Source organism: Limanda limanda, chromosome 1, assembly GCF_963576545.1.
Source record: "Limanda limanda chromosome 1, fLimLim1.1, whole genome shotgun sequence".
In the NCBI taxonomy this organism is placed as follows: domain Eukaryota; kingdom Metazoa; phylum Chordata; class Actinopteri; order Pleuronectiformes; family Pleuronectidae; genus Limanda; species Limanda limanda.
The window spans coordinates 16,410,124-16,436,245 of NC_083636.1; the positions used below are offsets into that span (position 1 = coordinate 16,410,124).

The window sequence follows — 26,122 nt, forward strand, 5'->3', positions numbered from 1 at the left end:
GACACTGCGGCCTCCCATGAAACACGCTGGGATGACAAACACGTTCAAGTGTGGCCCGACGTTCCAGAAGCACCACAGTCAGTGATGGTTCATGGGGGGGGGGGGGGGGGGGGGGGTCACACTTGTGCTGTACTGTTAGTGCCACTTGATGGCAGTCCACAATTATAATACATCTACTGTGGTAAATATATAAAAACGAGTAACAACAAACTGCATCATAATTAGCCTCCATAAGTTTGAAAGATTCTTGTTATGATCAACTTTCTGGAACTGGAAAGTCTGAAAGGAAAACAAATTGATGTATTTTACCTGGTAACTCTATATTTGATTGAAAATTATGATCAGATAGTTGGGAGAGAACAATTCACAAATAATAAATAAGTACATTTGATTCTTTGAAAGTTTCTGAAATTCAACTCAGTGTTTGAATCTCGAAAAGTCTAAATTTCATTTCATTTAAAAATAAATATTTGTATTAGGAAAGTTGAGCCAGTTGAAGCTCAACATCTTCTTGGATCCATGAATTGTAATCTTGGAAAAATAAAGAGGACGACACATATATTGAGTTTAGCCACTACATATTCCTCATTTCACAAATACACTGTTTTCTGAGAAGGCAAGAAAGATTTATTCGTTTACTTGCTTTAGAGCCACAAACTGGCGACGCTCCTGTGAAAAGCTTGTTTCTGTGACCTGCTGTAGGTGTTTACAGCTTAATGTGCTGATAAATAAGCCGCTTGAGCCCAAATCCTGTTTCTCTTCCTGTGTGTACCTGGAGGTAATGACACTAAAAATGAGCTTTAAGAAAGAATTAGACTGGTGGAGTCGAGGGTTTAAACACACACACAAGCACACGCACACGCACACACACACACATACACACATACTGTATTCACTCCCCACAGTTATAAAGTGTTAATTGGATTCCCAGTGATGGATGAAGCTCTTTACATTTAAAGAAACATTCACATAACAATAACCAATGACTGGAAACAAAATGATGAGTGTTTGTTCAGTTAAATTAAAGTAAGAAGTTGAACTCAAACTGAAAGTCGCCTAATGAGACAAACTCGTTACATCCGCCGAGGAGGTTGTTTTCTCATCTGCCTTTCTCCCTTTCTTCAACATTGCAATAACGTTTTTAAACATTTCCGTTGATTCCTAAGAATGATTTATTGATCTTCATGAGAAAAAAAATTTTGGTGAAGGTCTAAATAAAAATCTGGTGAATTTAAATACAGTCTTGGTGGAGGTGTGCACTCCACTAGTTTCATAACGTCTTCTACTGTTATTCTTCTGCCTCGTGTTTAAATAAAATTATACGTGGAGGAGCTGAAAATTAGTATCATTGATTTTTAGCACACACTACCTTGTACATTTGATATTGCATGTCATGATAAAAACAAACTTTATTTATGTTGCACTTTTCTCAACAAACAATTTTATAAGGAAGAAATAACACCAAACAGATTAAACTAGAGAAAGCACAGAAAATTGAAAAAATAGATCAAATAAAACAGACAAAAAAGGGATAATCAGGGTAAATAACAGCCGATGTCAATCATTTGTCAACTGAATGAAAAAAGTTTTAAGCAGAGATTTAAAAGATCACAGAGAATCAGTTCAATGGGGAGCAAATTCCATAATGTGTGGGCGCTGATCGCCAAAGCTGAGGCCATTTACGACCTCAAAAGTGAGCAATAAAATATAATTTGAAGCTGTTGGCACATTTGGCAGACATCCCATTACCTCCTCTTAGCTCTGATTTAGTCCCCTTGAGGGAAACAGTTGGATGATTAGCTGCTTAGCTTGTCTGTGATTTTGTCTGTCAGCTGTTTATAGCAGAACAAGTAGCACACAGTGTGTTTAGAGGAGCTTTTCTGCTGTAAGGAGCAGGACTGAAGCTGCTGCGTGTAAAACCAAAACAACGAGCTGAAAGGTGCTAAAGCGTTCAGCAGAGGAAAGTCATGTGACGAAGATCCTTTCACCTTTCTGAAGATGCTACAGGGAATCTAATCGCAGAGGAAAGCGGGTTAATATGAGAATAAGATGAAGAATATCGCCATATTTCTTTCTCTCCCTTGCAACCCATGCAATATTCACACACCTCTTTCGACCTGCTGAGCGTAGCCTCTTGAAACTTTCTCATAGATATATACATATTTTTAAATGTGGTAAAAGCCCAACAATTCCCATTGGGGGTTTGTTTCTGCTACCACTGTATCCTCTTTCCACTTTTGAAATTTAAGCATAACAAGACACTCAGGAAAATCTTGTCTTCTCTTTTTCTCATTGTGGGAAAAGCTTGATGTTAAACTTAACAACCAATGACACTTCACTTCTGCATCTTAATCCCACCGCTGCACCGTCCACACCCACACACCATCACATCTAATGGTTTAAGATAATCTATAATGGGTGGCTGTGGCCTCGCTCCCCTCTCGTTATTGATCTCCTCTAAACCAATAGGGAGCAGAGCAGCCTGACGGGTATTGGTTTTTGGAAAACGAAGCCGGCCAGGGGTCAACAAGTTGCACACATTAAAGATTCCCCCTTGTTTTAATCAGGTGGAGGACTTTTAAAAGGGCTGCAAGTAAAAAATGTGGGATAAATCTGATTTTCAACTAGACAAGAATACACCTCTTTTGAAGTTGTTGGTTTAGTTTCAATTTAATTGCATTTATTCAATTTGACACAAGCTGCAGCTTTATGGGTAAATTAATCCTCAGCGCTGACGTTGCCTTTAGAATCAAAGTCGTCTAGGTGACACGCGCAGAGAGAGACTTGTTCAGCTGATCCCCCGGTGCCTCGGGTCTCCCTGCAGCAACTGTGTCTCAATACATTTTTAATAGCGATGTCGGAGTCTTGGCAGCGTAGAAGATATTTTAAAAATGCAAACATGGAGGTGCAAGTTTGCAAAAAACAGCTGCTAATCGGCTCCGTAGACTGTAAATGAAGATGGACAACATGATAGCATCCCAAAAGTGAAGCCAAATCATCTGGATCGCCCCCCAGTGGCTGGCTGCAATATTAATCATAAACTCCGCCGTAGCCATTATTACACTGACGTATGTTAAAGTGGTCATTTTTCAAAGGAGTTTTACAGTCATTTTACAGTCTTTGTCTGATGTTAAATACTTTGTGAACTATTCTTGTCCAAAACTTCAAGAAGTCCTCGTCATTTTTCAATTAACTTGTCTCCAATTTATTAGGGACACCCTCCATTGCAGCCCCTTTTACGCAATCCCCATTTTAGTTGACTCAAAGCTTGAAACTCCTTCTGCCTCTCACCTGCTCCTCTTTTATCTGCACTTCCCCACTTTGTGCAGAGACACTAGGGTCGATCAATAAAAAGAATAATGGGTTTTACCCACAGATCGAATATAAAAAGGTTCTACCTGCACTCACCTACAAGCAGAGTCCTTCATGGAAAGAGTCTGCAGTGTTGTTTGCCTTCAGTGTGGGTCCCTCTACTCTTTATGGTTTCAGTTGAAATAAGAAACCTTGATACCCATCTGAATTAGTTCCACCTTATTTTCAGCCCCTCAAAGCAGCACCTGGCACTTCGGTCCAGATTGGGCTGATTGGCATAGATTTCTTGGTCCCCAGAGGATGAATCCTAATGACCCTGGTGGTCCTCTAGCATTGATTGTTTTGATTAAGGTCAAAATATTAGAACATATTGCTACAGCAGGCGAGTACACACTCAAACTAGAGTGGCACTCAGTAGAGTTGATGTTGACATAACAACTATACCACTATATCTTGATTTTTATTAGGATCTGCACCAAATAACACACACTCATATATATCATTCCAAAAAAAGCCCTCTCTCGCCATTACAAAAATTCCTGGATCTACCCATTTGTCCCAATTCAAGCCAACATTTAATGAGGTATCTCCTGGTCCATGTCCAATCCTTCCATTAAGGTTCATGGAAATCCACTGGTGTAATCCTGCTGACGGACAAAAAGATGGATAGGGGCAAAAACATAACCTCAGTGGTTGAGGTGAAAATCAACTCTACATGACCCAATTTTCCCATAATAGCGCTAGAAGAAGAAACTTCGATATTTTATTCAAACAGCCCCATGCAGTGTAAATACAAATAGTCATGTTTGCTACTTGGCTCGCGGTGTCAATAACTAAGTGACTCGCTCGTGTGCGAAGTAATTAGGTGCCGCGTCACAAGCAATTAATCTCTACCTGACATTTATAACTTCATCGTGTCGTCTGCTCTTATCGAGTCTCTTAATGTCGTTAATGCTCCAAACTCCTTGGAATAAATGTTTTAAAATCTGTGTCCCCCTCTTCATCAACTTCTATTCATGAACTCTCTCGACAACTCCGGCATCATTCATGAGCAGGAGAAGAGACAACGACAGCTTCGCTTTGATAAATCTCTCCCTTATTGCATTGTGTCTTCAGTTCTCTCTTAAGCTTTTCTAAAGGGATGGTAATGACGCACAAAAACATCCAGAACCAATGAGTCATCTCTGGGCTTAAAGTCTCTCATGTTGTAAGATGAGTCGGGTGCACGCAACAAGTCATTTATCAATATTAAAGGGACTCTTACCTTTGTTGCATTTTTACACTTTTTTTGGATAAGGTTAAATTGGTATTAATAAGGTAATGACACTCTAAAATGCAAGACAGACCCACCAGGAGTAAAAACAAACAATTATTTCACTCTCATAATATTTAGTGAAAACTTCAACCAATAAAATTCTTCGGACCGAAGGACCTTATTGGCCGACAGACCTGTCTGTTTGCTGCATGGACATGCAGGTTTTCCGTCTGCTTCTTGTGGTGCATTCGGGCCCGTCATCATATGTGAATGTAAATGTATATAACTTACCGGTGCTTCTGAAGCCGAATCCATTGCTTTGGTAAACAAAACCTCACGTGCGTGCGCGGAGGCAGTAGATTGTAAGTCTGCTTGTAAATACAGTTTCTTCAAAAAAACACCGCGGATGGGAACGAGGGGGTGGGGCATTGGAGGAAGGCGGGATGATTTGAATGTGCTGTAATTCTCAAATGCAACAAAGGTAAGAGTCCCTTTAATGAGTGCACGCTAAACCCCAGATGAGCCACAGAATGGATCACTGTTGTTTTATTACAGTCGGAAGATTTGTGGAAAGTGAGTAAATGAATAAGAGCCTTCACATCAAATGGAGAGGTTTTAAATGTATATAATATGAGTGCTGAGAGTCACGGCTATTCAAAACAGAAGTTGAAAGACGACTCTCTGTTTCTCCGACTGCTGCTCTGGGTTCACAGCGGTGCGCTCAGTGTGCGTCTGTCAGATTCTGCGTCAAGATCCACTGAATAATGAGAGAGCGAACGGAGCTGGTCTTCTTTCAACTTAGCAACCGACCCGGGATACAACAGCACTCAGGGGAGGGGGCCCTATATGTTGAGAAAACACAGTTCTGCAGGAGGTCAAAACTTTGACGCTGAGAACTTTTAAACTTCTCTCTCGTTCAGGGGCGGAGGAATTAGAGATGAGAAATTTGAACATCAGCGATCTCTCAAAAGCTTCTTTCAGACATGCACTGATAATCTCCCGACATCCTCCAGAGGTGCTGTATGCGAGAGGTGCCGGAGCGAGAGGCTGCAAACTTTTCTGCAAAGTTTCTCGGACCATCCCCCAGCTAAAAACCCTGGATGATGTCCAAATGAGCTGATGTACGAACACAGCAGCAGATCCTCCGCAGGATTCACTATGTGGCAAGTGTTGATGAATTCTATAACATGGAAAAGAACACATATCTCTTGCCAAGGCCCAAAACTGAGGCCTTTTCAATCATTGTATCAGTTTCCAAACATCTCTACCTTCAAAGTGATGTATTTCCCTTGAGTTTTGTGTATTTTCCTTTCAAAAAAAGGGGCATCCAAGGTTTTCTGATCTCCAAACGCAGGGAGACTTGATTATTCACGACAGACTTTGAGCCCCGTCCTCGTCGTTTCAGATCAAGGAGGAGTGACCCCCCGGGGCTCCAGGCTGCTCTGTGAGGTAATTGGTGTTAAAGGTGGGTCGCACCTCTTCCAGCTGAGAGTCCATAATAAGTACGGCTGAACCTCACAGACGACACCCGAGCGCCAAAGTCACTGCTGGCTCCATATCCATCTTTTTTTTTTTAACAATCCTGCTCGGAACCCATTTTTGGCTCCGTCCAGGCATGTGCTGCAGCTCGGGTGCACAAGCTGTTTTTCACTTCCAGCAGCTTGTAAAGCAGCCATATGGAAGGAAGGGCCTGGCTTCACCCGCGCTGGCTCGCCACCGTGGCCATAATAACTCACTCCCGCAAGGTCATGTGATATTCATATTTCCTCCGAGCTGTGTGAGGAGAAAGTTTGATGCAACTTTTAACAACGACTTCCTCAAGAGAAAGTTAATATAGGAATCAGGTTGGGTTTTTATCGTCTCTATTCTCACAACAAACAGCATCAATCACAGCAAATGGTTAATGTCACTCCTGTTCGGGATTAATCCGGACGACTGTCAGACTCTGACACTAATTAACAGTAATTTACACGAGCTGCATGTGGGAACCCATCAGAGTTAAAAAAGACTTTCATCATGAATAAACGCGTCGGTTTTACGTTTGAATCAGTCAGCGTATAAAGTTCTATCAAACAAAAAAAACAACACAAATAATTGGGCCAGTTACACATGCAAACACAACTATGTTGACAATAGAGAGTAAAGTCTTCGCACAAAAACTAACAAGGAAATCTGAAACATCACACTGCAGGAAGCAGAGGAGCTGGGTAACGTTTAGTGGAAGACCATTTCCTGTCTGTGCTAAAGCTGCATAAACACTTATTTTTGTTTTTTAAGTCTGAAACACCAAGACACAGACTGACTCCCTGCGGCCTTCCCCTCATTTGCAAAGATTCAAGCAGCTCAAACCAGCCGGGAAAGTCTAGTCTGCATCCAAGAAACTCTCTGAAATTGGTGAGTTGGCACACACTAAAGAAAACCCTCTGTACATCTACTTGCAAAAAAAAGATCAGCATGCGGCCCAATCATTTCCTCCTGAGCTGCTAAGTGAGCAGCGTTATTACATTCTCCCCCACGATCTTTCCTTTCCCAAACCTGCAGGGCAACGTCCTGAGAAGTGAGTTATGCTCGGCACATAAAGACTGCTGGTTGACATAAAAGATCCCCGTAAGTGACGGGTCCTCTGAACACGTGGCACATGCACACGGAGAGCAGGGTCTCAACTCGTCTGAGTCGTACGTTCAAGTCACACCTCAGACATCAGGAGCGAGTATCAGGGAGCAAATGTCGGTGAGAATGAGTCGACAGATTGAGTCAGCTCAGAGGTTATGTCTGAAATCACTCACAGTGTAATACGGTAAATACGCCATTTTGCAGAGCTGTCCGAATGTTTACCAAAAGGTTTGTGCCCTATATAGTGACTCATTGTATCCTACAATGCATCATGGAAAGCAGAGAATCATTTAAATAAATATCTAGAGCAGTCCCTGAAGTTTTGTTATCTGCACATCTTAAATCATTAAAGTGGACAAATGAGCTGTTTATTTCTATTCATGGTGGGATTTTTTAAATGTATTTATTCAAGATTGATTAAGACTGATTCAGTGAGGTGAAACCCACAAAAGACACGTTCAAAACGGATTCTCTCATGTGACTCCTGCGTTTCCTTGCGTGTTGACGTCACGTGTCCACTACAGCCCCGCCTCCTCACTCCACTGATGCTGCTCTCCTCTTGCATCAGCACCATTTCTGGTCTCCTCACACAGCATCGATCGAGAGAGGGAGCCCAGGAGCGAGAGAGAGGGAGAGACACCCAGCCCCTCCAGAGTGCAGAGCATCCCGGTTACGCACCGTTCCGAGGCCCCAGAAGCTCCAGAACCAGCTGAAGGAGAAGTCAGCGTAGCCGGGCACACGGTCGCAGCCGCAGTCAGTGATGGAGAGCCTGCTGGATAATCCAATGAAAGCCGTTCTGTACCTGAAGGAGCTCACCACCATCGTCCAGAACCAGCAGAGCCTGATCCAGACGCAGCGCCAGCGCATCGACGAGCTCGAGCGCAAGGTGGAGGACCTGATCGGCGAGAACCGACTGCTGCGCGACCCGCACCACTACGTCCAGCAGCCGGCTCCGCACCAGCAGCAGCACCACCACCACCCCCACCAACACCACCAGCAGCACCCGACCCACCGCAGCGTCAGTCCCCAGGCGCCGGCCCACCTCCATCACCCGCACCCGGGGAGCAACAAGGCTGCGGTGCACCAGGCGCAGCTTCAGCAGCAGCATCAGCATCAGCATCAGCACCAGCCTCCACCTCCGCAGCAGCAGCATCAGCACCAGCCACCACCGCAGCAGCAGCAGCAGATCCCCGGTCTGTCGGCCCAGCCTCAGCCTCAGCACCACCATCAGCAGCAGCAGCAGCAGCCGTCACCTGCTGCTCCATCCTCCCACCACCCGCAGCAGCTGCAGCTCGTCCCCACCTCGCCGCAGTCGCCCAAAACGAGCCAAGCCAGCCCGGACTCCGGCGAGGAGGACAAGCGAAGCCCCTGCTGCAAGTCGCTGGTTCCGCAGACCCCCACCACCCTGTGCCGCTCGGTTGGACTGGCCAGGAAAGCGGAGTAAGTAGTGAAAAACAGTACATTATAACTGTTCAGATCTCAGCAACCTGACTTGGAAATCTTCTTAATCCACCTTTGTGTCAGGGTCATATTCAAAATAATCCTTTTCATTAAATAACTAGAACCAACCTAAAAGACACCTCGATATCAGGCTTGTTCAAATGGGGCTCGATATTAAATCCAGTGACCTTAATAAATATGGATTTTTTTATTTGTTTTGCAGTGCATCCAATTTTCTTCATCTAAAAATAGCCAACGTGTTTGTCCAGAAAGAAGATGTGATATCCTCAAGGGCCCGGACACATAATGTCACCGCACTGTCACCACCTGAGTAACAGTGTCAGCTGCAAATGTGGGAAAGGTCACAAGGAGGAGCTGGTAAAAGAAAAGAAAAACTGAAAAATATATTTATTTTCTAGAAATTACAGTTATAATCACCCCAAAAAATCATCGTACTATGAAGTCTTGAGTTTTGTCCTCACACATGATTAACCTCACATCCCCTCACTAGCTAAGGCTTAATTTTCTGACAGGTAATTTTCGCTCCTTCTGTATTTTCACATCATTCAGTCAGTCGTTGACCCCTTAAATCAATTGGATGCTTAATGGATATTGATTTGGAGGAGCCAGGCTGGCATTTTAACGGTGCCACTTTATTAATTCTGCACCAAGGGATGCTGTCACGAGTGGGTGGGATCGGACCCTGGAGATGAAGTGTGTTTTTTGGGTCGACTCAAGCAGGAAAGTTTGGTTAAATAATGGCGCGTGTCATCTGTTTCTGGGGCCTGGGCTGATGCAGCGATTTCACAGGTGCCTTGAGAGCTCTGTGGAGAGACGGTGTAAACACACATCTTAAGACGAGTGAGGCACCGGCTCCTCGGGACACATCACCGGCTCTCAGCTCTCTTACATCTTCGCATTTATTAAAAAAACACCTCCGATCAAGGTGCAGAATGTGACTGCTCGGCGCTCATTAAGACAGCAGCAGAAAGATGTGAGGGACACAACCCGAGGGGAATAATAGCGGAGATGGAAATACGTTTTAATGGTTGAGGTGCTAATAAGACTTGATAAGCTTGAGTGTTCCTCTGTGAAGACATTTCATGAGTCAGCGTCATGCAGAGCTGCTGTTGCAGACTCAGGACTTTGTGATCATCCTGCACAAAGTGATCGTCCTTTTAATGGAAAACTGACTCTCATGAGTTGCATAGTCACCTTAAAGATATAATATGTGATAGTTCTTCATTTAAATGTCTAAAAACGACCAGATGCTTTAAATTGTTTGGAAAATATTTCAAATAATGTTTAAACCCAGAGAAATCCTGCATTTTGGTTAAGGTATCGAGATGTTTCACGTTATTTATTGAAACATATCTGCTTCACGTGTGGTTTGGATCCTCTCCTCTGTAAGTTTCAGGGCAAACGATGTATGACGAGGGAATAACACACTAGCCATTTAGCCAGTTAGCCAGTCAGCTGTTCTGTCTGTTCTGTCCCTTGTAACGTAATCTTTCATCGCCGTTTAAGGATTAAACTGTAATACATTACATCATCTGTAGCCATGGTTTGCTAGGTATTTTCATTATTGTTTTGATTGAGAGCCCCCTAGTGGCAGAAGTTTTCAATCGTACAGTAAATAATCTTTCAACCGGGGCTCAGTTGGCTGCAAAGGCAGACCATGAGGTAAAATCATGAGGATAACTAAATAACCCATATGTAATCCCGTAAATCAATGGTCTAGCTTTCAAATATAAAAACATCTATTAAACATTTCCCCCATGGTGATTATGGGAGTGTTTGTGCATCCTCTCCAATATCGGGAATAGAGCAGCTTTAATCGGTTGTCTTCTGTGATGTCAAGAAAACATTCGTTTCATTCAATGTGGTTTTATAAAGTATATCACAACTAATATATTCCTTTCAATCAGAAGTAATTCAAAGTGCAACAACGGTGGTATCCTCATTAGTATGTTTTTTAGTGGCTGTAAAGAAATGGTGTAATGATGTTGAATCAGCAGATTCCATTTGGCTCTCTGACTCGGAACAAAACACTTTTAATTGTCAAAGTGAAAACAAATCTCGACACAAAGGTCTCAATCAATTAAAAACATTTGCATAAGTCTTTCACCGCCTCCACACTGCAGTTGTTTCCCCCCCCCCACACTCTTCTTTGCAAACCTGCAGCTACAGAGTCACAAATTAATCGACTTCAAACCGAGAAAGTGACATTAACTGTTGTTGGTGAAATGATTCCTGCTTCGCTCTGGTTTGGACTCCTGTGCCGTTGTCTTGCTAGTTGCGGTTCTTGTTGCAGGTTTCTTGCAGACTGCGGTTTCCTCCGGAATCTCCTTGCATGTTTGCTGCATCCGATTACTCTCCCTGTCCGTCCATGTGCCGCTGCAACAGAGCAGCAGCTTTTCTTTCCCTTAGTATAACATCATTAAACCCCCCCCCCCCCCTTTGATTTAATGATGTGACAGAATAAAACGCTGGAAACTTATAGGCACTGTCCACAGCGTCGAATGTTCTCTACTCGACAACATCAAGGTCACATGCATATCCTCTGCAGGAGCCACACACACACACACACACACACATACACACACACACACACTGACAAACAAACGCACACAACGCACATCCCATCTGTTCTACTCGGCTGCGTCTGCATTGTTCCTGTTAATCCTCGTCGATTTATCACACCGTCAAGACGTAATTCCCGAAAGGTGCGGGTCAGGAGTGGTGAACATCAGCATGGACACTAGAAATAACACAAGGGCCGTCACGTGGACACCCAGACACGGAGAGAAAACACAACACAAAAGATATTAGCTGCGCAAAATAAATGGGTGAGTGTGCGGATTAAACAAGTGGATGCCTCCTGGCAGTTCTGCAGAATGATGAACAATGAAAGAGGAGAGCAGGAGAACTCGAGAGTGAGACAGAGAGAGAGAGAGAGAGCATACTGTATACAGGCCTGTCTTTAATTTAGAAGCAGTGACACATGAAAGGCGGGAGATGTGACGCAGCATTGTCATTTCCACTTAAAGTGATGATCCTGGTCAGACAGAATGGTGTGTCGCTGTGATGTCAGTGCAGCGGGAGAAGTGATGCGTTTCTGATAAGGAGAAGACGACAGGAACAATCTGAACGAATATGTTGTCTGTCTTTTTATCCACGTTCTTTCTATACAGTGGGAACTATGGGCACAAGTTAGCAGAGAGCAGTCTCTAAGATTCAGGGGGTTATGAATTATGTAAGAGGACAACCTGTCACCCCTCGAGGGACAAGTTTGACATTTCGGTAATTACGCTAAATAGATTTCTATAAATAATGAAATCAAGTTGTTTTTTACGTTGTTCTGCTCTTGAATAATATTTTGGGGGATTATCACTGAAGATTTGTAACCTTTTGCAAATGCCTGTGTCTTTTATCTAAAATGAAAAGTCAGTCTTTAAGGGCATTTTCACACCTGAAGGTCCAGACAAAGGCTCTTTCCTTATTACATTGGTTGAAGGTCACCTGGTTAGTTTTGGTTTCACTTTGAAGTTTATAGAGCAAACTAAAGATGACAAAAAATGACAAATGTACTTCCTGTCATCTTCACCTACGTATCAAGTAACATACTCCCCAGGAGGCACTGGATTTCCAACTCAACCATCATTTCCCCAACTCATCTACGTGTCTTTACTTGATTAAAAAACAGGAGCAGACGATCCATTGCAAAGCTCCGAATGAAAAATGAAACGCTCGCTGACTCGTATCACGCATCCCTCATCTCCTCCGGTGGCATCGTTTGAGAGGCAGAAATCAAGGAGCTGTCTTCAGCTCCGCACACAGAGAAGGAATGTGGTTGAAAAGGTTGTTTCTGCCACGAACCCTGACTTCTCCGCCGGAGAGTGTGAAGCGACTGTGTTAGTGAGACTGAGGAGGATTCTTCAGGGGCCCGTGTGATCTGAGGGGAGCCCTCAGCGATCCTCGCTACCCCTCTTTCTTCCTCCTACTTTCTCTGTGACTCCCACTCCTCCAGCTTCCATTGTACCAACTCTACTTCTCTCCCGATCTTCGCCTCTTTGTTCGCAGCCTCCAAATTATATCTTTGTCCACCTGCCTCATTACCCCGTGACGGTCCTTCCTCTCTTTTCCCCGCTTTCCTCTGCATCCCCCTCTCTTCTCCTCTAATCAGCAGCTTATGCTTACAGTAGCCACCTCTGCAGACTGGATCAGTATTCAGCCCCATCCTCTCACCATCACGCTCTCCACCACTCTACACAACTCCCGGCTGGGCTGCAGCTTTCAGTCCGCCCTGTCCTTTGCTATAAACGCTCAGGGGGGGCTGCCCAAGTGCGTGTTTGTGTGTTAAAATAAGAGAGCGTGAGAAGGTTGTGGCCGTGTTTCCACGAGGGAGATGCACTAGGTTTATAGGTGAGGTTATGTGCTTGTGTGTGTGCAGAGGTGCGTGAGGGTCTGACCGGCAGCAATCCCATAGCCTGAGGTGGAAATCCCGGGGTTCTCATACAGCTCCAGGTGCTTCTCCCTCCCCTGTATACTCTCACAGTTATCCTAAGCCCCTGCTCTGACGAACAAAGCACACAAACCCTAACATGCTACATGCCACCAGGCAGAACTCGTGTTTTCCTACATCCGCTGTGCCCTTGTTTTCCTCCCACCGGCCCCCTCGAAACCAACCGGAGACCAGGATACATCTCCTATGTGCCTGCACCCCGTCTCCTTCAGGATTGAAGTGGGACAAGCACGTAGCACTTAGAGATGGGGGAGCTCAGCACACACACGTGCACACACACATGCACACCCAGGCATACATTACACAGTGGCCCCGCTGAGCGCCTGCTGGATGCTGCAGTGTCTCCTTGTTCTGATGCTCTTAGATCAATGAGCCTGGAGCTTTGCCAGCGCAGGCTCCACCTGCTCCGCCGGCCCTTAAGAGTCATGCTGGCCTCCATCACGAGGTATTCCCATTCTATACATCCTGTTTTATTCTCTTGAAAGAACGTGATTCAGACTTTATAGGAGCAATATGGGACCAACACAAGGTTAAAACCTCAGAGCGACACTTAGCCGTGTTAGCTGGGAGCTAGGAAACTCTTGACGAATTAGATTTGCTTCACCTTCCTCACCAGAAATTGTCAGTATCGGTAATTTCTTTGTTTACAAGTATTTCTTCTTGTTTGCTGCCTTCAAATATTTCAATGTCCTTACAGTATTATGGCAAGGTCACACAATACAGGAATAGAGCGGTGGCAAATCTTCACCTCAAAAATAGTATTTCCTTCCCGTGGAGAAGCCAATCTGCAGCGTGGAGTTCAAATTTGGAGAACTTTTACATATGTGTGGGTTAGGGTCAAAATCATATATGATATAATGTTTTGTGGTAGATGCAGTTAGCAAAGAAATGCTTGTTTAAACATCAGGAACTTTGGTTTCAAGTCCAATATTCTCTGATATTTAAGCTCTTTTGTTGTTCTCTACCAACAGATGAGGGAAATATCCGAATTATAAAACCCTTTTTGTATGTTAGACTTAGTTTGAACAAAGTTTTTGGCTCATGAGCGACCTTACTATATAAAGACAACACCACTCTATATATAAAAATTCAATGAAACGATGTGTATCTATAGCCCAGTATCCTCTAAACATGTGCAGGCGCCTCTTTCTGTACTTCTCTCTATCTCTCCTTGCCCCTGTTCTCTTTTTCCCCTCCCACCATCACATGCGGTGGAATCTCCTCTCTCTCACAAGCCGCCCCGTGCTGTTTCCTCTGCATCCCCTCCCCCCCTCTGAATGGGAGTCACGTCTGCTTATGAGCTGCCGCTGGAATCCAAATCATGAATATCACATTTGGTGCGTAGAGCTTTTAAATTGCTTCATTTCTCAGAGGATGTAGCTAGCTGCTGGGTGATTCCTGACTTGCAGGTGGAATATTAGCTTCTTTTTTTTTTTTTTTCATGCACAAGTTGAGCAAAGCTAATGACAGCCCCAGTTACTTTTAATCCAGCGATGTGTGTTCACGTGTGTGTGTTCCCAGGATTGGGTTTGTTTTTGCGTTAAATGAACATAAAGCCTGTTGTTAGGAGGTGGAGTGGATAGTTTTGGGACTCTGACATTTACATATGTGTGTGTGTGTGTGTGTGTGTGTGTGTGTGTGTGTGTGTGTGTGTGTGTGTGTGGCAGAGGCACAGAAACAATTCAGACCTCCATCTCTAAAATTAAAAAAATTCCAAAGTCATGAGGCCTTCCCCGGTATTCACAGTTGTTATATTTGAACCAAACTCCATTACTTTAAATGTTTCAATTTAAATATACTAAAAATAAAACAAATATGGATTTTGACTGTGAATGTACGTGTGGGCTAAAAACATCCACACAGATTAAAGCAGGGCAGGGACTGAATAACTGCACAAAACGCAGTGAGAGAGAGGTCCCACAGGGTCGAGGAGACCACATGTTGACCCACTTTCCTTAAAAACATGGCTACAGTTTATTTTCAGTGTCCCCTGTATCCGTTTGAGATCAATCTAGATGAGAGATAAACAGGTTGTCCGGGGCAACAAGCACTCCCTGTAATAAAGTCACCCACATTGTTTTTATTCTGTGAGCTAAAATATTCACTCGTCTGATTGATGCATTTAATTTCTTCGTACACATGAGCCTCTGATGAGCGATCGGCTCAGCGTCATTATGATCCAACATGTTTTCAGTCCTGGTTGCAGATGGAAATTACATCAGCGTCTTCGTCTGGCGTCACTTCTGATTGCATAATGCAAGATGATCATTTTATTGAATAATCAAAGCTCAACTTCCTGTCCGTCCCTTTGATTATAATTGTAAAATAATGACATTATACAGCTTTGTTTTGTTTAAAGCTGCCTACATGTGTCAGATTGGTATTAAAACCAATTAAACTTTGCATTGATGAAAACACAAGTGAGGCCTCTTCGACAGATGCTCAGCAACATTTAAAATGTAACGACTGCACAGTTTGTCATCGCGGTGGTAAGAAAACACCCAGAGACAAGTGAGGCACTTGATAACAACCCCCCCCCTCATATCTGGCTCCTTTACTGGCTCCTTAATGCATCACAACCTGTTTTATCTTCCACACAAAAAGTGCAATTAGCAAAGAAAACAGATGAGTTGACCATCGTGTAAACACTTAGAAATACCTTGAAGATGATGCATCATGTGAGCGTGTGCTCCTCTAGCGTTGGACCCTCACTTCCTCATTATGTGATGTGTTCAAATGATCTTTTCCTCACTAAATGGGCTCATGCCTTCAGGGATTTCTTTAAGAGTATAAGTAAAGGTTGAACTGGATGAAAAGACAACGCTAAGATGGTGGGACTCCTAAAGGGCTGATGATGCTTTGGCATGACTCATGTTGATCAGTGAGCTTCTGGAATAAAAAGATCCTTTGAGAGAACGAACAATGTGCAGCTATGGAAAAAAATGTCCACCCATCTGTCGCAGAGATTTCACCTCCTGAGAGCTTAGCGCTGAAAATCCCTCAGCAGACAATTCTAATTGTTTTTGCACCATGTGCGCCAGTGTGTGCGTCTGTGAGTGGACTCGCATGTGCAGCCGATGAGATTAACAACTCTAAATATGAGCTCATATTAGAGAGAAAGAAATCCTGTGAATAATGTTGTAATATAAAATGATAGTTTAAATTAAATTAGAACATTTGTCCAGTTGCCATCTGCGTATTATATAACTGTGACAAGCAATACCGCAAGGCATTTTGTTTACACATTATCTGAATCAGATTAAGTGATGCTGGATGTGAGTATTGATGACTGCTGCATTGTTGGTCAGTGATGTAATAACGACAAACTGCTTTTTGGTCGTGAGCTCCTTAACAAAATGGATCTGGCCCACACCCAGCACCTTCATGCAGCCCCACACTGGGTGAATAGTGGCACTTAGACAACGCTCCTGTTTGCCAGATGTTGCAGCGAGCACCTTATCTCAGCCAAAAGAAAGCCCTCATTGGATTTGGGATATTTGGGCCACTGCAGCCACTTTTCTATTTTGTCCCGGCCAGAAGCAATCCAGCGGTGCTTCATCACCCGATCACGCTCTCTGGTAACCCCCTAAATTTGTAATATAGCTGTTAAAGATTCATTTAACATTAACTTCTCAAACTAATCCCAGGGACCTAAAATGTATAGTTTAGCTGCTTGAACTAACTTTGACCTTAGCCTTTTGGACTGAGAGAACAGATGAGGCCTTGGATCCTGCTTTTCTCAAATCAGAGCTTTATAAACAGGAAAAGTTTAAAGCGTTTGATGCGCTTTGAGGTTGAACTGTAAAATTCAGACATCTGTGTTTCACATGTAAGCTTAAAACACTATATTTATATACTAAATAGCAGTCGTTTTTCCCCGAGTTTATTTTTCAATCAGGAATAGCTTTAGGTTCTTAAGTTCATGTGTGTATTTATAGTTAACTGCTTTTTGCATTATTAAGCATGTTAGTTATGTAGCATGTACGGGTATTATTTGGGTTCATTGGACGTTGCTCTCTATATTTAACATAATCACCATGCCTTTTAAAAAGAGAGGCAGACCCACACATGTGCACATGCGCACACACACAGACAGACGTGCACAGGCGCACATTTGCCTGGGGAAACGTCAGGTACGGTTAACTACACGACCCAGAGTAACGTTCAAAACAATCCACCTTAGGCTTCTAGGCATAGCAGAGCTGATCGGAACAGGCACAGCATGTCCAATCGGCTTTCCCTAGTCTTCCCGACGCATCGCACAGAGACGCAGCCAAGGCTCAGCCGTGACCCATTGTACCGTGCACGAGGAAATAAAAGAATCTGCATCCAGGTACTAATTTACTCACTCGCTGCTTCGTCTATGGAGCAGTCACCTCGGTCTCATAATTTCACATTTCCTTTTGTTTCTGTGGGGTTTGAGTGGCATAGAATTAAATTCTCATTTGAATGCAGAACTCATCTGTTTCCTGGAGCCACAGTTAGAAAATGACTAACCAGCGGTTGTCTGTGAAACCCACGCAATGAAGTTATTGTTTCTCTGTGACATTTGGGATTGGACGGTAGAAAAGTCCTCCGGGAGTCAGATCGCCCCCCCCCTGCACTGTGGTTATGTCATCAACTCCCCGTCTGTCGACCTCTTGAACTCCAGGATTACATCATCAGGTACACAGTGCCGGGGGGGAGGGGCCAATGATTTGATCGGCGATGACATTGGAGATTTCGGGTTCGGAGCGAAGAAGCAGATGACATAAGCAGAACTGTCTGAATGAGTCATGTGTGGGAACTGGAGTAAAGACGTTAATGGACGTGGATGATTTGTCACGTCGGCCCAATCACCGTCCCACACACCCTCTCTCCCTTTGTTTTAATTCTGACGCACAGTGCTCCTGCCTTCCAGGACCATCATTCACAAACAATGGGTTCCATTCAGGACTCTTGGCACCTCACTCCCCTTATGTACAAATGGAAAATAATGTTGCTGACCTGGATGACTGAATTTCCCTCATCAGCCCCAAACTCAGGCTGATATGAGACAACCGTGTCAATGTGATGATTGTCAAGCATCATTGTGAAGCATGGAAAAATGTCTGTGGAATTTGACCCGCCGCCAAGTCCTCAGCAGATGGTCCTGCAGCAACACCGTGTAGCTCCATGCTCAATATGAGCTGCTAAAACTGCTCAGTAGTGGAGGCACCAGCTGGAGACCGGGTGGAAACAGAAGGATAAACCGATGCTTTCATGGCTAAATGACTGACTGTGTTTTGTTCTGCTTTTTTTAACACCAGTTGAAATTGTGCGATTCTACCTTTTTTATTCCTGAGTGAAGCTTGGGCCATTATGGCCGATGTGTCCGCCGCTCCTGCGGTGAAGCTTTTGTTGAAATGTTTTTTTAATTGTTGTCTCAGACTAAACCAGAGTGGATAGTTTGAACAAAGTACAGAGCAGAATAAAGAGTAGCACAACAACAACGTTTATTTTCTAACCTTCGTTACGTCTCTGTCCGTCCTGCAATTTCACTCACTCTCGTCGAGAAACACAGACGAGTTCAGAACTTCTCCAGGAGTTCAGAGACACACAAAAACAAATTTATTTTTACCGTCCTTCTCCTCAATATAACCAAATCGTACATACCACTTCCTGTCACACACACGACTTGGCAGAAAATCGACTCATGGATCGAAAAGCTGCCTGAGAGATTGCTCACTGGAACCAGCCGTTAAGTTAATACCATGTAAATAAAATGCATTATTACTTCAGTTTACTTAATTCATTCAGACTGACTGATCAAATTCATGGTATTTCATTTTATTTTATGAAATACGTTTCCCTCTGATGTGATTTCTGGTTTTTCACAACAATCAAAGAGAGGAGTTGGTGTTATTGTTAGTCAACTGATGACTTGTTCGGCTTTATCCTCCATTCTTCTTTTAACGCCATGTAGCTTAGCTGAGAAAGCTGATAGAGATATCAGCTCCAGGAAACAATTCAGGACTGCTGTGGCTAAAATATAGAAAAAAATCCACTGATTAATTTATGCTCGTAGTGATAACACTTTGACGTTACATGCAATAAGTTTGAATGTTAGAATTTCCAATAAAAAGCAACAGGCCCTCGAAGTTTGCAAATGTTGATGTTTCCAGGCTAAATCTGGATCCCTTTGATGGCGAGAGGCTCTTTGAACTCCAGAAATCCTGAGATGTCACTTTATTGCACGGAATTTGGCTGCAAATACTTCTAACACAAACTCGTCCAGCAGAAGTAAATGCAGCTCGGTGTCAGTGGGAAACCCCCTCAGCTGATGGATCCCCCCCTGACAAGCCAGCGCTCAGAAATGGTTGCTCCTGCTCTTCCTCCAGGCTCCTCTCGATCCTTCTCTGCCCGTTTTCCCTCCGCAACCCAAATCTATTTACCCAAATCATCTATTTAAGTTTTGTTGGAGGGGGACCAAAGGTTGGGAGTTGGACTTGAAGGAACTAAAATGTAAAATGCAGAGGGAACTCCTTTGATTTTTGAGGGGAAAGACATACAAACCTGACGTTTACCACTGGTATTTTATAGTTTTATAACTCCTCTGCAAAGATCTTAAAACTCTTGATATTTCCCCTGATATACACGCAAGCAAAATATTAAAATTTGCTCAAAACCCACACAAACACCGCCCACCACCATTCCTTTATCTTCCACTTTTCCTCCTGTGTACATAAACTGCTTTCAGGCATGCACTGAACTCCTGAAATTATCCGGAGGGGCTGTATCTCCACACAATCTCCAGAGTTTTCCCTGCTTCTCTGCCTCCAGCCCCCTCGTAGGAATGCAGGATAATGTCCAATGAGCCCTTGTGACAACATAGCAGGATATGGTCCAAACCCAGAGTTCATGTTTGAACAGGGTTTTGTATAAGTAAGATCTAGGGGAGGGATTTATTTATGTTCAGACACAATGCAGCATAACAGAGAAATGGTGTCATATGGTTCCAAATGGCGGATTCAAGTGGGCCAAAACAAGATTGAATGAATAAACTTAAAATGTTGCAGCTTTCCTGACACTGGCGCAGAATTCAAAAGGGTTTTTTATTTCAATACAAGGATGAAGTGATTTTTATTTTTTTACCGTCTCCTCTTTTGTTTGCCTTCTCTCGGGAAATGTGCTCTTGCTCTTTCTCTCGTCGATCTCCAGCTCTCTCTCGGTTTCTCTTGCCGAAGGAGAGCTAAGCCGCTTGGGACGGCCCGAGAGTCCGCGCTGACGTAAACCTTTTAAGAAAGCTTTTATTTATTTATATATATATATATATATATATTCATATCACTGCGTACGTGTGTGTTAAGACACCGATATGGTCAGATTTCGAGGCAGAAAAACTAGTTGTGTTTCTGTGTTTGTGTGGAAGATTAATGCAATTATAACGCAGGAGATTTAGTTGATTTAGTTCAAGGATATTTTGTATAACAGCAACATTTCAAGGTGCGTCTGATACTACTGCCATGAGATGAGCTGAATAAATATAAAGTATTTCTAGGTGTGAAATTAAGTTGCTTGGTTTTAAACATTTTATCAATACACGGTTAATTTAGCCCCAGGATTCATTTTCAACCCATATTAAATGTGTTTCTTTCCTTTCTAAAGCCGCGATATGATTTGACTTTGACCTTGACTCTAAAAAGCATTTATTCCCAAAACAAAAAAGATAAATCAAACCAAACATAGAAATCAAATAATGGCCACAAAACCAAAAAGTGTATTTTTCAAGCCATTCAACCTTAACAGCTTCTCCACTGTAATGTGAATACGTTTGCCTCTTCCAAGGTCAGCTGTGTTTGTATTTACCATGTTTGGCCTTCAGGGGCAGACTCTAATGCAGCATATTATGTTATTTGAGTAAGCTGGGCGAGCGTGTTCACCGCTTTTCTCACTTCACTGCTGAGGAAATGGTCTGTGAAAACTAATCCATCAATTATTGCGAGATTTGATTCCCCCTCTCCCTCTCTTTCTCTCTCTCTCTCAGTCCCGTGCTGCAAAGTGCATCACTTCTGTGTGCACGGTTATTTTTTTTACGTCTGTCTGCCTCAAGCTCGAGTTGAATCCACCGGCGAGCTATTGACACAGTGAAGCCGAGTTCAACGGCGTGAGGAGCGCATCGACAAACACATTAGACACGAGATGTTGAAACAAAACACAATGAACCGGTGGTGTGCAGATTACCCTCGCCCTTAAACACGCCCAGTGTGCGGAAGAGCTTATAAGAGCTTGTAGTTTTTTTTTATAGGTGGTATTAGCGAGCTTAGGCCACGGAGGGAACTCAGTCATTGTTCTGGAAGATCAGAACGCAGGTCATGCGAGTTCAGTTTAATCTCCAGCGCCCGCTCTGATCAAACACTGTTCAAGGAGGTGTGTGTGTGTGTGTGTATGTGTGTGTGTGCGTGTTTGTGTGTTTGTGTGTGTGTTTGTATGTGTTTCTGAAAATGGAGGGTTTGTACCCCTTGTTAATTTTCAGTTTCCAATGCGTGGAGAAGAACTCCTGCTGATGTCTTGAGGGGGAAAATGTTTGCGTAATCCTGAACATGGAGATGAGGGATTGTCGTCATAATGAGCGTGTGGGTTTGTGAGAGAGGAAGCAAAGCAGAGATTAATTAGGATATCATAGCTGCGAGTGTTCTCCCACTGTGTGGAGCACACACAGACTTGCGATATGTGACATGATAGTTGACCTTTTTTGCAGTTCATGCTGGGTGTGCCCCCTCGAGCTCTTTAAAAAAAAGGATCCTCTCATGAACGAAAAATGGTCGTGAAAATGCTTGCAAGCTGTTTTCTGAGTGCAAAGATGGTAAACCTCCAAAGAGAGGGGGCAAAAAACGATGGGAGAGACAATTGCGAGAAACCAGAGATCAAAGCAGACAAAGGTAGATGGTTAGGATGAATTAAGCAGCGATTTAAAAGATAGAGTTCATTTTCTTTCCATCCTCTGCTCTCCTGTGAGGTGCTTTTCCCCAAATAGGGTGGAAGAAACGACTCAGATATCCTCGACATGAGCCAGTGGGTATGTCAGTCCTGTGTATGTCAGTCCTGTGTGTGTGTGTCTGTGTGTGTGTGTGGTGCGTGTTTATGTGTAACTAACTCTGCCGCACACGCTGCTTCCTCACCAGTAAAACCCCGCGATTGAATTCAAATGAGCTCTGCTGTTTTTTTCTCCTCCGTGTTGTTGTTGAGAGATGACTCAGCACTTTTGGAGTGTTCTGATGTCTTTATTCATACAAATAGGAGACAGCACACAAACCAAGTGATTATACACACGATTGTGATGCTTTAGCTTTTATATAGTGAACTAATCTGAATTATAATAACCACAGACTGTATATAACTATCCAGAAAGGAAGCCAATATAACACGGATACAATATCTCTGGCTGATTGCATCATTTGGAATCCGAGTTTGCACAGTAGCGATCTCGGTCGGTGGATAGGTCTCAATACCATCATCATTATCATCACAACCATCCATCACTAACATGGTGGAGGTGTGATATAGGATCTGTACTGCAGCATTTCTCCTGGAGTGATAAGAAAGAAAGTCTGTTTTTGGTTGTTGTCGGAGGTTAAACTGAAGCGTCCCACTTGTTTTTCCCATTATCATCGATCACTTATTTGACACGTTTGCTGTAAATTCCCAGAAAGTAAACATAATTAGATCAGTAACAACCAATGACTTTCAACCTGATTGTTTTTTAGTTTTTTTTTACCGACCTGCCAAACGTACACACCCTTAATTTGTGTGAACAAAAGGCTGTGCTGTCCCAGTGCTCCCAGTAATCAACGTCCCCTTGGAGAACGGCAGTGTTCTCGACTTACAAAAAACGACCACGGCGGTGTCATGTACGTTGTGGCGCACTCAATTAGATGACCCATTAACAATGGGAATTCATTTGCCGTCACACCCTCCTTGTGTGTCTGCCATTGCCGGCAGACACGTCCCCAGCTCCCCCTTCAAAATAAAAGAGACAAAACAATCTTTGCTGTCAGGCGTGAGGCATTTGGGGGTTCGATAAAAATCCCTGTGCAGCATGTGAACTATTGCACTTCACAGCAGAGAGCAGATGTGTAGGAAAGAACAGACTGAAGTGTTTTTGAGGAGTCGTGCTCCTTCAGGATGTTTTTTAGATGTACTTGTTCAGTCTGTCCTCACCCAGGGGACAGAAAGAAAGACATGACAGCCGGGAGATTGACTACAGGGCGGAAAGGTCCGGTTGCTGCTCGGAATACGTTCCCCTCCGTCCATTTCCCTGTCCCTTGTCCAGGGGTAGGACGTAGGGAAAAGCCGCAGCTCTCTTTTACCGGCTACATCTTCTGACAGCAAGAGTAATCGAGCAAATATCTCTATTGCACAACACAACGTGCCTGCAGGACCCCGGAAGAGGGGGATGGGACGTCGTATATATGAGCAACGGGGGGGGGGAAACAGTCGAAAAGGAAAGACAGGAGAAGAGATGAGTCGTACGGGGGAAGGGAGGATGTTGAAGGTCGAGATAGATGAAGCAGAGTCCAAGTGGAGGAGAGGACATGGTGATGGAGAGAGAAAAGCTAAAGGCACTCAAGTCTCTGGTATATTAATTTTTTAACATCCTTGCTCTCTTCTCGCTCCATTTCAGCATCACCTTCACCTGTGACTGTATATATCTACAGTTACTAGTAGCTAGTAAAATGGGAATATGCATTATTAGTGGACTTGCCGCAGCTGCACCATCACTGTCTTGTAAATTGCTCTGTATATTTCTCTTCTGCCAAAATCAGGCTTTTCTAAATTGGTATTGGATTTTGCAGTTTTACTTTGAATTCTTTGTAAAAGTGCCTCTAAATCTTGGATTGTAACTGGAAAGAGAAAGACAGGAAGGTTTGAAGAAAAGGCTCAAAAGTAGCTCCTCTTTTTAAACGCAACTTTATCGAATTACAATCTCCCGCGGAGCCCGTCAGCAATGGACTGACGGCAACGTCCTATATTTTGTGGGTATAGACAGAGGATATCCAGGCAAAGAGTATTTTGTTCGCAGTTGAAGGTTCATGCGAGATTTTGGCCAATTAACAGCGACCAGTTAAAGACAATAACTACTACATTTCTGTCTCTTTTACTCTCCACAGAAAGGTTAACCTGCGCGAAAAAAAAAGAAACTAGAGGGCAAACTACTGTACTGGTATCTGCAAAGGAGTTGTTGGGTTAATCTACATTTAAAAGCCTCCGTATACCTGCTGATTTTGGTGGAAAATAGAAATCTGTTTTCAAACTATAGCCCCAGTCTCCTCTCCTGTCTCTGTCCGTGGTGCTGAAACAGAGCAATCCCATGTCTTTCTGTGTCTGTCTCCATGGTGATGAAACACTGGAAATCAGTCACCTTTTTGAACAGAGACAAACATATCACAAAGGGATTATCATATTAAACAAGGTCGTTCACTTCATCTGCATCTTAAATAAAACTCTCCTCATACGAACGTAAACCACTGTTCCCACTGTTCACTTCAAAGCCCACAAACAAACTTCACATTGACATGATCTATAGTTAAGGGTGACCTGATGAATTAAGTTATATTCACTTTGCTTGTGCATAAACCGTCTGGCATCTCTTTGTTCTGAGTTGGATTAATCAAACTCTCTCAACTGCGAATACTTGTAGTAAATGGTTCATCTCCGTCTGAAGGACTCCACCTGTTCTCACGCAGGTGCTCGCTCCTGAGATTTGATTATAGGCATAATTGGCGCCTCTAAAATGAACATAACAACAATATATGCTCCGTCTCGTTTGTGGGCAGGATTCATTCACAATAATGAAAAACGTTCTTTACCGCTGTTATCAAAACATCTCTACCAACAACAATGTAAAAGGGGTCCTAGTGTGTTTGGTCCTCCAGTCTAATAAGGCGACTGATGGAGTTGTGAACAAACAACGTTTTTGTGTTGGGTTTTTGGAGAAGGGGGAAAAGTGTCAACAGTTTCAGCATGTGGATTTATCCAAAGCTCGACAGACCTGTCCCGATTGTGCTAAACTAGGTCTGGACAAAGATGGTTCAGGGATCTGGTCAATTCCAAGGGGCACTGACCTAGAAATGGATACGTAAACAGAACAAAATGTGAAGACCCTTCTGGTCCTTTTATTTATTATCATTCATCTTATCATTCTGTTTTCTTTCAGTAACCAAACAGTGCTGCACCAGTTCTGCTGCCCAGCCCCCGAGGTCCCAGAGGGGGAGACATCGACCGCCTGTGTCCCCAGGTAAGATTCACTGCATCCTTGTCACACCTGCACAAATATTTCTATTTTTATTTTCACTTTGAACTATTTTATTTTCTGTAAATTCTGATTGCAGCCACGTATCATGCATCCTGTTACTACAGTGCTGCAGTAGCCACTCAAGGCAACAAAACTCCCCCAGCAGTGTTAAGTTGAAGTGGTTGTAAAGGCTTCAGGGTCAATTTGAATTATTCCACCTCCACGATATTAATATTAGACTCATGTAATCTTAAGAAAGTGACCTCAGTGAGGGAAAGGTTGTCACTCCACAGTTTTGCCACATCTGCTTGGGTTCTGCATCTCATTGAAGCAGTGAAATCACGAATCACGACGCTGCAATTTGCCATTTCTGCACCGGGTTTATCAGACGATTCCAGAATCAGTCAGATCGAGATCCCATTTCCTCCTGGTCGAGTCCTTGGCCAAGCTTTGAGCAAGTGGAAAAATATTACACCGAGTTTAGAAGACAAAGCTGGATGATGATGCCGTTATCTCTTAGTGTCAGATCGGCAGACGACAGTGACAGAGCAGATGCTTCCAGCTTGAAATCCACCACTTCCAATACTTGTGTATGAACAACAAACAGCTTCTTCTACTTTACGATAAAAACTCTTCAAGCCGGACACTTGAAAAGCTCCGGTGTTAGTTTGATGTGCAAATTTTTTTAGCCACAGTCCGGAGAAATATGGAAAACAGTACAGCT

General features: G+C 43.4%; 1 protein-coding gene across 1 annotated transcript in view; it reads left to right on the top strand.

Moving 5' to 3' along the window:
- The first annotated feature begins 7,940 nt into the window (after nt 1-7,940).
- iqsec3a (IQ motif and Sec7 domain ArfGEF 3a) overlaps nt 7,941-26,122 on the top strand; it is an 83,065-nt gene continuing 64,883 nt past the window's right edge. The window contains exons 1-2 of the mRNA XM_061080188.1: nt 7,941-8,620; nt 25,321-25,401. Of these exons, the coding sequence (XP_060936171.1) occupies nt 7,941-8,620; nt 25,321-25,401 (761 nt within the window). The remainder of the gene's footprint in view (nt 8,621-25,320; nt 25,402-26,122) is intronic.